The 13,572-nt window shown below is 34.9% G+C and overlaps 1 protein-coding gene across 23 annotated transcripts in view; it reads left to right on the top strand.

The window, feature by feature from the left end:
- Positions 1 to 13,572, top strand: part of LOC106081014 (TLD domain-containing protein 2) — a 585,921-nt gene that overhangs the window by 492,240 nt on the left and 80,109 nt on the right. For 15 of the 23 annotated variants that reach the window (XM_059361917.1, XM_059361914.1, XM_059361902.1 and 12 more), the window contains 3 exons: positions 68 to 230; positions 308 to 509; positions 879 to 968. In XM_059361917.1, the coding sequence (XP_059217900.1) occupies positions 68 to 230; positions 308 to 509; positions 879 to 968 (455 nt within the window). The remainder of the gene's footprint in view (positions 1 to 67; positions 231 to 307; positions 510 to 878; positions 969 to 13,572) is intronic. The other 8 variants (XM_059361907.1, XM_059361908.1, XM_059361910.1 and 5 more) reach the window with 1 other exon arrangement.

Raw genomic sequence — 13,572 nt, forward strand, 5'->3', positions numbered from 1 at the left:
TGACACATAATTGATAAATGGCTAATTGGTTGTTTTTTTTTTCTCTCTCTCCCCATTATTTTTATAGAACTTATACCAAGACCTGCGCGCGCTTGCCCAGATCCACCATTGTATTTGCGCTTGAGAATGGGCAAACCAGTAGGCAAAGCCATACCTTTGCCCACCTCGGTAATGTCGTATGGCAAAAACAAATTGAGACCAGAATACTGGTTTAGTGTACCTAAAAATCGGTAATTTCAATGTTTTCCTTTAACTCTGGTAATGTTACAAGAAATATGGCTAATTGTTGTCGGCCTTTACATTGCAGCGTTGACGAATTATACCGTTTCATAAATACCTGGGTTGCTCATCTCTATGGCGAATTGGATGAGGAACAAATTAAAAATCGTGGCTTTGAATTGATACAAGATGACACCGAATGGACTCAGAGTGGCACCACGAAATCCGGAGCTCGCACCGGCAGTCAAGAGGGTGAAGAAATAAGTGATCTAACAAGAGAATCTTGGGAGGTAAGTTGGTTTTTCTTTTTCCCTACTATGACTTCTAAGGCAGTGAGATGGAAAAAAAATGTCTAGGTTTCTTATTCTCTTAAATTCCAATAGTTTTCTTTATAACATTTCTTAATGTCTACTATATATACTATTATAAATTTATATATATATATATATAAACTATATTTGAAATCTTTTTTAAAGCCGCTTTATAAAAATTCTTTTTTTCCAATATTTAATTAATTGAATTTTTTTCAAAACTTCTCAATCGACAAGAAATATTTTTTAAAATTGTTTTTATGAAAATAATTTTTTGTTTTACTTTTTTTCAAATCATTTTTTATATATGTACGTTAATCCCTCCCATAACAAACAAAAAAAAATCAGCTAATTAAGGCTCCATTTGCCAAGACCTACAACATTATTAAAACGGCATCAAATGCCGCATCTGCTGATTTGGATTTATTAAGCGGCGAGGTTAGGACTGAATTTGTATTATTTACAAAAAAAAAATGTTTCGTAACAAATCAATAACACCGAAACATTAAATGTTTTTGAGACGTATTTCAAAATTATCTCAACCTACCCACAAAATTAGATGGATTGGAAATTTATGTTGTTTGTTTCTTTGTTTCAACACACCAACTTTTTTTGTTTGTAGTATTTTCCAAAGAAACAAAAAAACAATATTAGGCTTGAAAAATGAATCAGTATTAATGTGTATTTTTAACAAGTAGTGGCATTTTTATTGTGAGTTTATATTTACAACATCAAGCGAAATTTACGAGATTTGTTATGTACGCAAGCATTTGCAGTCTAATGGATTTTTCTAAGTCAGTTATCGGCTTGTTGTGAGCTCTAAAAACTAAAAAGTAACCCCAAAAAAGAAAATCAAAATTAGAAATTCCGTGCTACTTACAAAATCCTTAATTGTTTTCCATACCATGCCGCTAAGTTTGTTGATGTCTGGTATTGTGTCTCCGCCTAAGTGCCGGTATCTGTTAGCCGCGAAAGCCAGGCAATGACAAAGGAAATGCTCCAACGTCTTATCATCTTCCACGCATGCCCTACACATACTATTACTTGCCACACCGATTTTACATAAGTGAGCTCGTAGTCCTATGTGTCCCGTTATGATAACAATAGCTATAGTGACCTCCTTCTAACTTCCTTTCAGTAATAGCCTCGTCCTCTCACTATGCGGATCACCCCATAGGATTTTCGCCGTCCTACCGACTGTTTCGCTGTTCCACAGCGTTTATCGCCCACGCCCTTAAATCGGACTGCGTCGACCCGAAAGACTTCGGGTTAACCAAGTTTATTAACGGCAGTCCTCTGGCCTTTACCGCCAAATCGTCTGCCTTTTCATTCCCCCTTACTCCGTTATGGCCCGGCACCCAAACAATGCAGATTTTTTCACACTCAGAGAAGGCGTTAATTTCCTTCTTACACAGCAAAACTGTTCGTGACCTTACCGCCCTGGTTGTTGTTGCCCTTATGGCAATTTTACTGTCCGTAAAGATGTTCACACTCGACGTCCTCGCGTTAGAACCACTTCACCTCACACATTCCGTGATCGCCCGTATCTCCGCCTGTAGGACCGTATTATGGTCAGGCAGTCTAAAACAGTCACTGGGTACTTAATGTGGACTCCCAGGCCTACTCTGTCCTCTTGCTTTGATCCATCCATGTAACATGATCTTCCAGATGGCAATACTAGGGTTCCGTCAATCCAAGGTTGTGCCGCTGGCAGCAGTGCTTCGCACTCGATCTCAAGGTTCATCTCAGTTATCCGATCGGAAACCTCTCCACTTCCTTCCAGGTTTCCTGTCGTCGTATGAGCCTCTCCCATCCTTAATCCATTCTCCCATCGCCTTAAGTCTCATAGCCGCTGTGGCTGCCTCCCACTTAATCGGTGTCAATGGGATGGATATCTAAAATAGTCTCCAGTGCCCTAGTAGGCGCTCCGCCTATGCCAAGACAACATGTTCTCTGAAGCTGTTGTATAATCCTAATGTTGCATTCTTTCCCCATCGCAGTCCACCAAACTACTGAGGCATAAGTAAGTATTGGTCTAATCACGCTCCTGTAGAGCCAGTGGACTATCCTCGAATTCAGGTCCCATTTCGAGTCTACGGCGCGTCTACATAGTGCCCAACATCTATGAGCCTTCTCAGTACGCTCCTGAATGTGACACTTCAAATTCCGTTTCTGCAAAATTGCAAATTTTGAAAATAGTAGTAGCTGCGTTCATATACGCGAAATCGACTGAGTCATATTGGCGAAAATGTGATGATTGGATAATAAATGCAATTTCCACTTTGGGCACAGAAAGGTATACGCGGACGTCTAGGACATGGTTAAGCCAAACCAGGAGGAATTTCTGAGTCGAACCATATATTTTAATCACAGCCATGTTAATGGCTTAGGTTTCAGTTCACGTTTTTATAATAAATGCGTACTTTGTTAACCAAATTTACCAATTTCATGATATAACCTAAAATACTCATCTGGATTCCTTAGAAAGCACTACATCCAAATTTGGATGTTCAGTCGCCTTATCGTTCACCAATCGCCATAATATCTCGCGTTTTGTTAATTGGAATCAGAAGGAAAAAAATGGAGGGTATGAGTTTCCCTATTTGCAAAAAAAACTCCTATTTGACGTGAAAAGGTCTAATGTAGGTGTTTGCTTAGTTGGAAAAATCCTTAAAGTCAACTATCTCGTAAATTTCGCTAAGCTTCCTTTTAGTTTTTATTTTCGAATCGAGTTGTTTGATGCCAAAAGTCTTCCTCTGTATCAAATCACATAACAGTGTCTACATTGAGCACCCAATTTTACTTATAATAGTAGGAAAATGTTTAAACTATTCCTTTTCTCATTTGCATATAAGTGACACCCCATTGTCATCAATGATTCATTTCATCTAAGGTTCAATTCATTACCATGTCGTCGCCTGCAATAACAAAAAAAAAAACATATATTTACTACACCCTAAATATTGGTTACGTGCGTTGCATCCATATTTTCTCAAGTTATTTTAAGACGTTACAAAAAGCCTGAATAAGGAATTTCTGCTGCTCATGCCCAATCTCATAGTTATAAAAATGAGTGTTTACACGCTCTCTGTGTGCTTTGTAACCCAGAAATGGAAGATCTTAGGAATTTTTCTTTTTTAAAAAGCAATATAATGTAATGAAGTCATTTAAGTAATACTATCAATTGCTTCAACATTCCCGATGAAAAGTGAAAATTTATCATGAATTCTATATTGAAAATATAATTAGTTTTTGTTTTGTTTGCTACTACAGTTGAGTTGCCTGGAAGCAAAACCACGAAGTAAAAATTTGTTTAAAGTTCGAATTTTTTTTTGTCAATTTCATTCAATATCAGTATTTTTAAAGTCCAGCTACTAAGAAATTTGTAAAAAAGTACGTAACTCAATGTAAAAATTGAAATTTCTGTAAAGAATTTGGCCGTTGGCAACGCAACTGAAATTGGGTTGCCATCCATAATCGACCCATAGGTAGTTTTATAAACCTCAGTTAAAACATTGATATGGTCAGATCCAATTATATCTGATGGCAGATATTTAATTAGATACGAAAGTGAACATTTGATATTCAGATCTCAAATTTGTCTAAAATTTTCATTTTTTTTAAATATTTATTTTGGTTTTACATATTTTATATTAAGAAAATAATTTCTTCAAGAAGCTAAACCAAGCTTTATATAAATAAGACTTTTTCATAAAAATTAAACAAAAAAAAATATTTTGTGACAATTTTGACTGTATTCGTTAATAGACTGTAAACAGGTTTTAATTTAAATTTAATATAAAGTAAACAAGTAACAGCGTTCTAAGTTCGGCCGAATCTTGGGATCCACCACCACGGATTCGGCTAAAAATGTATACAAAATTAATTTTAGTTGAAGTGCATAATTTTATTCTACATACCAAACTTCTGTCAACCTAGCAAAATAAAAGCTCTAGGAACCGAAGAAGGATGATCGAGAGACCGGCTTATATGTGAGTTATATAAGGTTCTTGACCGATTTGGACCGTACTTGGCACACTTTTTAGTAGTCACAACAGAACACTATGTGCAAAAAGAAGTCAAATCGGGAGATCGGTTTATATGGGAATTATATCCAAATCTTAACCGATATGGCCCATTTGCACTCTCTAGCGACTTACATCAATATTAGGTAAATGCAAATGCAAATTTTGTCCATGAACATTCCACTAAGGAACAGGGGCAAACTTCTCACATATCAATGAGTACAGTCCGATTCAAGTTTATGCTCAATGATAAGGGATCTCCTTTTTATAGCCGAGTCCGAATGGCGTGCCGCAGTGCGACACCTCTTTGGAGACAAGTTTTTACATGGCATTGTACCTCACAAATAGAGCCAGCATAAGGAGGGAAAAACAACCGCTGAAAATTTTTTTCTGATGGTTTCGCCAGGATTTGAACCCAGGCGTTCAGAGTCATAGGCGGACATGCTAACCACTGCGCTACGATGGGGAATGTTTACATCCGCCAAATCAGACAGGTTCTGAAAGAAATGAGAACCTAAAGTGGAACTTCTTGTGGCTGCGAGACACACACACACACACACAGCAGATGTTCTATAATCACTTCTTCCTCAAAGTCCTCGTAGTTTCCATAGGGCCACCGCACATTATCCGGTTATGAACTTGTTGGAGTAATCAGAGATCTCTTCGTTGCCTATGTGCGTTTAAGATCATATGTTTTTGGTTGAAATTTACGACTGGAATAACTATCAAACCAATGGTTGTCCAAATTGTTTATCAGTTGGCAACTGTGGGTGAAAATACCAACATATGAATAAGTTGGACAACCATTGCTTTGGTAATTATCCCTGTGGTATATGCCAACCAAAAGCACATGATCTTGAACTCACATAGGCAACGAAGAGAACTATGAGAAAAACATATCAACAAAAACAGAGAAGTAATCAGAGAACTCTACCAAAGACAAACAAACAAGATTACAAAAAGTTAGTTTTTTTCTTGATTGAAGGATTTAAGTAAATATTTTGGGCCAAAGAATACGAGTATATGTTTAGGGTAGGTTTAAGTTTTCATCCATTGTCGTTACGACATTATACGAGAGCTGCTATATAAGTTTCTAGCTAAGGCAATGCTAAGTGTTGCCAGGTGCAATCTGACATAACCATACGGAAGTTTGTAATTTTCTAGCATAATCATATCAGAACGTTTTGATCATCTATTTATGTTGTTTGCAGTGACTTAAAAAATTAATTTGACAAAAAATATTCTTAAAAGCTGGTACTATATTCGCTATTCACCATATTTTTCGGCGATTACTTTTTATAGATAATAGATTTTAAAGCCAAAAAAACTTGCTGATTTCATTATGTAGGACATTCTCTCATTACTTGTGGTTATTTAATCATTGAGATTTTTGTCGTATTTCAAAAAAGTAATCTCGATAAACATTGTTTTTCGACGGTGAAAAACGTATATAGTACCAGCCATAACTCGTGAACATTTTCATGCGACCATTTCTAATAAGTTTCGGCGTAGATTATCGCCACAAGAGTGCGTTGATGTACGTCAACTTCTGTACGGCAATTAAGCAACATTCAATAGCACTGTGAAAAACGGGTTTAATGAATTCAGTCGTAATCGACGCTCGCTCGAAGTCGAATTGATGCCATGCGTGAACTTATAATGCAAAATCGTCGTGTGACATACCTTGAGATAGAGGCATTCTTGGGCATTTCTTCCAACGGGTACATTCGATTCGTTCGTTGGATTCCGCACACAAAAAGGCAATCGCTCAAAAAAGGCTCGTGTCGATTAGTGCGAAAAAATGTTTAAAAAATACGATCGCGGTGGTTCAAAACGTTAGAAGATCGTCACATGTGCCGAATCGTGGATCTATGCGTACGAGTCCGAAGGCAAAAAAACACTTCGAAGCAAATGGTCGCCTGTTTCTTCGGCCTGGTCATGTGGCGACTGTTCCCCTTTTTACAACGTAAAAGGTCAATTGTGAGTGGTACATCACAATTTGATTGTTTGAAGTCGAGGGAAAGTTTCGAAAAACGAACAAGAGAAGAAAAATCATTGTTCACCATGACAATGCTAGCTCTCACACTTCGGCTCAAACCAGCTCCTTTTCCCATGGCCAAAACGTCGAATTGATGTGTCATCCGCCGTATAGCACTGACTTGGCCCAGGTGAATTGTTAGTGGTACATCACAATTTGATTTTCTGAAGTCGAGGGAAAGATTTGAAAAAACGAACAAAAGAAGGCGAATCATTGTTCGCGATGACAATGTCAGCTCTCACACTTTGGCTCAAACCAGCTCTTATTCCCACGGCCAAAACGTCGAATTGACGGGTCATCCGCCGTGCAGCCCTGACTTGGCACTTGGCTTAAGCCCCCATATTTTGCCAATAGTCCTGTTGCAGGTGTATGGGAAATGTTTGCCTTTGGATTTGAAGTTCATTAGGTTGTGCAGGTGCCATCGTGAGTACCTTGTATCTTCTGCTGATAAGAACAACTTTCGTCCTGAGACAGATTATCGGACTAGCTACTAGGGCAATATGCAAATGCAATGCAAATTTACCCATGAATATTCCACTAAGGAACTGGAGCAAACTTCTCACATACCGGTGAGTGATGTCCGATTAAAATTTTAAGCTCAATGATAAGGGCCTCCTTTTTATAGCCGAGTCCTTACGGCGTGCCGCAGTGGGACACCTCTTTGGGGGTAAGTTTTAACATGGTATAGTCCCTCACAAATGTAGCCAGCATTAGGAGGGGATAACCACCGCTGAAAATGTTTTCTGATGTTCTTGTCAGGATTCGAACCCAGGCGTTCATTGTCATGGGGGGACATGCTAACCTCTGCCTTTGTATTGTATTCACATAAAATTTTATGCTAAAAATTCTGTTTTAACAATTACATTTTGTATGTGTAAAAGTAAGCACATAATTTTCTAATTAATTAATTAGATAATATTTAATTTGCAAATCTACATTGTTAATAATTTATTATTTGCGTGTTAAATTTTTGCACAATCATTTAGTAGGAAATATATGAAAAATGTGCTAGATATATATGAAGCACCTCTTCGGAAGTTTTTTTTTAAAGTTTCACTGATAACCTATTTGCTTTTGATATTATCAATGCATGTCAATAAGATCATTACGAGTATTACTCGCATCATCGTAGCACTGACAAATTCATTTGTGACAGCATCTTCATCCATTGACGGATGGGCCCGGCAGGCATTTTCATTGTTGCAAAAATATTTTGCATAAATTACCAGGCAAATTGATGCGTTTATAATATTTTATATATGAAACATTTTGTGACTGCTGTTTTCTATATGTGGTATTTTGGTTTTTTTTTCTTCTTTTAAATTGGCTAAACAATATTTCAAAAATGTCGTATTTAAGAGTATTTTTGCGATAAATCAAAAATATAAGCTTGTACTGAATTTGAATGAAAAGAAATATCAATGGACATAGAACCAAACCGAACCGAAAAGGAACATAAAATCAACTGAGAGAACAAATTTTCTAATGAAATCATTATCGTTGCACCATCTGGATATGATGACATTAATTTGAATTTTTCCCTCTCTCTCTCGCAAGCGGTGCTTTAACTTTAAGACAATTAAAAGCACGACTACGTACGTGGCAAAAAACTTATTATGTACTTCGCCACACTAATCGAAGAAAACAGTAAACAAAACCTTGACATTATTTTGAGTGTGGCATGTTTTTGGCTTGACTTTCCCGGGCCTTGGTTTGACAATGATTCGTCACCAAGCAAATCCGCTTCAGCACAAGCTTCATGCTCAAAACTAACGAACAAGTTGTTGGCCTGTGCAAACCAATATATCGACAAACTCAACAACTTCTTTAGTAGTAAATCGAAGATTCTCGACAACAATGTTCTTAAATTTCTCAACGCTGTCATTGGTCTTAAATTGAATCAGCATCTGTCAATTAGTTCCGCCGGTTTGTTTTGTTTCCCTATGATAGGGTAAGTGTACCAGTAGTCGGCAATATAAGGATTTTGCTTTTTTCAAACCATCCTCGTTCCAGGTACAAATGTGAAATTCAATTGAAATTTGGTTTTTAAAATTCGAAATTTTGCTTGTTAAAGACGTAATCGTAAAAAATTACTTTCTTTTATTTTATTCCTTAAATTTTTAATTTTATAAAAAAAAAGATTTTTTTCACCAGTTCCATGTTCCTATAGTCGACATATTGTATTTTCGTAAAGAAATTAATAATTATTAAAGAAAATTATTGATGTACTTATTTTAAAACACTCGGTTTACATTACTAACTTACACGCTTAACATAAAAAACAAGAAAAAAAAAACGAAAAAAGAAATCATAGGTTCTAGATGGGCAAGGATTGAATACCCACAACCATAGGTAGATTTCTTATTCGAATATCGGTCTATATAACACCTATTTTCAAGTAAAATCCGATATGGACCTGTAGGGAAAGAATATAGAACGGTCAATACCATCTTATTTTTCAAATTTCAAGGAAATCGTTTGAAAAATACATAATTTATGAGGGCAAGAATTTCAATCGAGAGATTCATCTATATAGAAGGTATATCTAAATATGATCCGATTTGGATCATATTCGATGCGAATGTAGAGAGTATCATACCCTCCCTCGCCTTCTCTCTCTCTACAAAGCATTTATTAAAATTTCAGTGATATTGGATTAAAAATTAGCCTTTTATAAGTTCAAAACCTTAAATCGGGAGATAGGTGTATATGGCAGCTTTATCACAATATGATCCGTTCTGGACCATTTTCGATTGAAGGGAGATCTATTATAACACATTGTTGCAAATTTCGAACAAATTAGGTAAAAATATTCGTTTTAAGAACTGAAAACGTAAATCGGGTGATCGGTTATACAGAGGCTATATATGAAGATCAAAAATGGGCATCTTTTATCGAACTAAAACTGACTATGGATGGGAAAGTAATTTATACCAAGTTTCAGCCAAATTTCTTAGTTTTCATGGATTCGAGTCCTGGCGTAGAGAATCATTGAAGGACATATTAACTTCCGCGCCAAGGAGGCCTCCAACGTCGTACAGACTTTTTTTTATCCATAGGGATAATTTGGAAAATTGGATATATCGGACAATATTTTTTATATATTTTTCTTATAAACCGATCTGCCGATTCGATCCCTGAAGAGCGCAGAAGAACCATTTTCCAACCGGCACTCAAATGCCGACTACTGGAAAATCCCTAAAGGCGGCATCAAATAAAACAATATAAAAATATTTTTTATAATAATTTTTATGACTACAATGTTCGTTTGATTGTTCTTTACAATTAAAAATTATTTTTGATTTAAAATTTTAATTTTTTTTTACGTTTTTTTAATTTAAAAATTCGATACTTCTACTAATTTTTTTTCTTAATTTCACCCTTATTCATGAACACCCTCTCACTAAAAGCGAAATTCCGACATAATCCGTAAACTCAGCTCAAAAACTTTTGCTTATAAAGATAGCCGAGAATATTATTGACGTTTATTGACCAGCTTTTTAATATAACAAACAATAGTGCCAACTTCTGGTACATGCCGATTTAGGTGCACTTACCCTATAGGATGATGTTTTTAAACGATATCTAGCTGAATGAAGCGTTGATTTATTTTTGAGAATAAAGCATTGCATTATTTTCAATACAATCTAATGTATTGAAGTAAGGTAGGATTTCTTACTAGTTTTGTTTTATATGAATGTCTTGTTCTTAAGTAAATTATTCCACATATTTTCGTATAGAAGATTTCAAGCTGGATGTGTTTGTTTCCATTGTCGAAATGTCTGGCGTTGACAAATAGCTAAACAATATCGATTCAATATTTACTTGCGTTTGACGTGAATAATCCTCACGTATTTGCAATGGCATAATGTGTGCGCTAAGAAACGAACACTTTCTTTTGAATAGAGGAAAATTCCAGATGTTGTGTGGTGGCATGCTTGAATCTAAACATTCCACATTGATTTATGTTTGTGGAGCCACCAAGAATTTGCGTTTTATTAAACGTTTGTTCCACTGATACATATTGCAAGTCAAAATATTTAAATTTAACCCTTCGGGGTTATAAAGACATTATTTTCCACCCATGTATCACTTGTTAAGCGCCAAAGGCAAAAAGTATTAGGAACAAAATCCACCAATCCTTGGGCAAAACTAATTTCGTTTTTCGAACTACCAAAGGCCCCAGGGGGTTAAGCAATTGTTGCTTGTTTTTTTTTCAAAGACCTCTCCAAAATTGTGCTAATAAACTTATTTATTATTATTTAAGTTGTTTTGCTTTTGTTTTGGCTGCCATATAAGAATACATAAAACGCCATTTATTCAATGAATATGGATTAAAATAGAAACAATTGATTAGACTTCAAGCTAAACAACTCAATTTAAACATGAACGAAATTCTTTAAGGCTTCTCCAGATGTTTTCTATAAGAAGAATTTTGTTTATTTTTAAGGATGCAAAGATATTTTAGATCGAGGCGCTCTCTTCTCTTCCTTTCCCCCGAAACTCCGATCCTTGCAATTTATTATTTACTTTCTAATCTTCTTAGTGCCTGGCATCATTGTTTCGCATTCTTGTTTATACAGCTGGTAGAGCTAGCGAGACAATTAAAAAAAAAACTTTTGTGTTGTCGAATATATTTGAATTGTGTCGTTTCTTTTTTTATTCTTGCTGAATAATAATCAATCTAGACAAAAAAAAAGAATTGTTTGAACAGAAGAAGAATGGCTTTGATACAGCAGAGCATGACAACACATGGTGTTGGGTTTAAGTCAATAGTGCATCTTGCCTATTTAAATGTTTGATCAAAACATTTTCCTTTTCTTATTATTTAAGCAATGTGTCTCCCGAGCTTTTCTATAAATATTTGATATTTTTCATTAAAATATTTAGATGGCAAAACATTTTTATCATTAAAAACATGTATATTTTCTTTTGGACGCGGAGAAATATTTATCTATGGGAGGAGAAACATGCATTCGGTTATTCCTGCTATAGACAATTTTTAGAAAAATTTTGCTTCTATTTTGGTGGAAAATCTAGAATTATTGGAAACAAGTAATATAGGGTTAACTTCTTTTGGGCCGAATTTAAGATAGACTTCATCGTGTTTCCTTTGGCTTTATTTTTTCCTTTGCCCCCAGTTCCTTAATGGAATGTTTGTGGGCAAATTTGCATCTGTACCTGGGGGACCACTCTGCCCTAAATCCCTTTAAAATGGGAGCTATTTCAAAAAACAATATGAATCTCTTAATCAGATTAATACTTAGGCGGATTGGCCCCACGAAATTTCACTCCAAACGTACAAATATATTCCAAACAGGTATATGGAGAACAACAACAAAACTTCTGGGTTCCATTTTCGCCTTTTTGGGGCCATTTTTCAAACAGCCATTTGGGCCAACTGAGTTTTTCCTTAAGTAACTTTTCAAATTAAATTGGGACACTCAGAGAAAATTATTAGTAAAAATAAGAAAAATGTTTGCTGTAATAGCAAAATGTGTGCTGAAATGGGACAGCAGTAATTTGCTGCTAAAACAAACAAACAGGCATTTCCTGCTATTTATAAATGGTAAAAAGTTAAAAAATTTTATAAATATTTCGAAATTTTTTATATTCCATCCTATTTTACAAGCATATAATGCAAAATTTTTTCCAATTTTCAACAACAATAAAACTACACTCAGAAAAATTAGTCTGCTGATATCAGTAAACACTGTCTGCTGATATAAAATTTAAAATTTTAAACTTTTGACTGAATCCATACACCATTTTTGAACCTTTAATAAAGATGGAATATAATTTTTGTTTATGACATTTTCGAGCTTTTTCTTAACTTTTTACCATTTGAAAACAGTAGAAAAAGTTTGCTATTTTAGCAAAAATTTACTGGTGTCCCATTTTCAGCAGACTTTCTGCTGTTATAGCAAACATTTTTGCTGTTTTTAGAAACAAATTTCTCTAAGTGCACTACTATTATATGCTTTTAAACAAAAAGTTAACACCTAAAATTGACAATTGGTTTATTAACATATATCAAATGCCAGAGTTGTTGTTTAGAAATTCAAAGACTATGAATTCAATCTAAAGTTTGAAATTTTTAATTTAACATCAGCAGACAGTGTTTGCTAATATCAGCGGACTAATTTCTCTGGTGGAGGTATATAATATTGGGGTATATTTTCATTATACTTTGGAGCCTTTTTTTACTATTTTGGGACTCAAATGTATTCATTTTAGTACAAAAACAATAAATTGGGGCACATTTTCTGAAATTTAAGTAAAGAACGGCAATTGATTGCTGTGTGAAATGGCATTCATTTTAAACACACTATTAAATGTTTACATGATAACAATGCAGTACTTTGCATGTAATCATAACAAAAGAAATGCTTTCATAAAATCGCAAGGTTTTTGAAAATATTTTTAGCTTGCGTCGCCTTCTGGCACATTTTGCAACATATAAAAAATCGTAAATATTTTTGCCTGCGGCACTTTGTGACACGTTAAAAAAATATTTTCAAAAAATTGAGCGATTTTGGAAAATATTTTCCGCCAATGGCACTTTCTCGCTATTTTATTTGAAAATAATTTTGCCTGTGGTATTTTGAATATTTTTAAAAAAGAAAAATATTTTACGCTTTTGCCAGATTAAATGAAATTAAAATTGTTTTATACGTTTAGACTGTGTACAATAACAAAATATTTGGGGTAGTTATGCAAACTTTGGCGTCTTTTACATGTTAATGTTTGGGTTGAAATTCTTTTATGAAAATACCCCCCATATTCTAAAACGATATTTGACCCTAATTTAATATTGAGGATCAAATTGAATTTTCGGTGTGCTTTTGTTTTGGGCTTATTTTTATAATACATAACACACCAACTTTGGAGTCCACTTCCTTTTTTATTTTGGGCTGTATTTGAGGCCCAAGAGGAAGTTGCCTTCTTATCTACCAACATTAAGGCTCCAAAAAATAGG

Source organism: Stomoxys calcitrans, chromosome 2 (assembly GCF_963082655.1).
Source record: "Stomoxys calcitrans chromosome 2, idStoCalc2.1, whole genome shotgun sequence".
In the NCBI taxonomy this organism is placed as follows: domain Eukaryota; kingdom Metazoa; phylum Arthropoda; class Insecta; order Diptera; family Muscidae; genus Stomoxys; species Stomoxys calcitrans.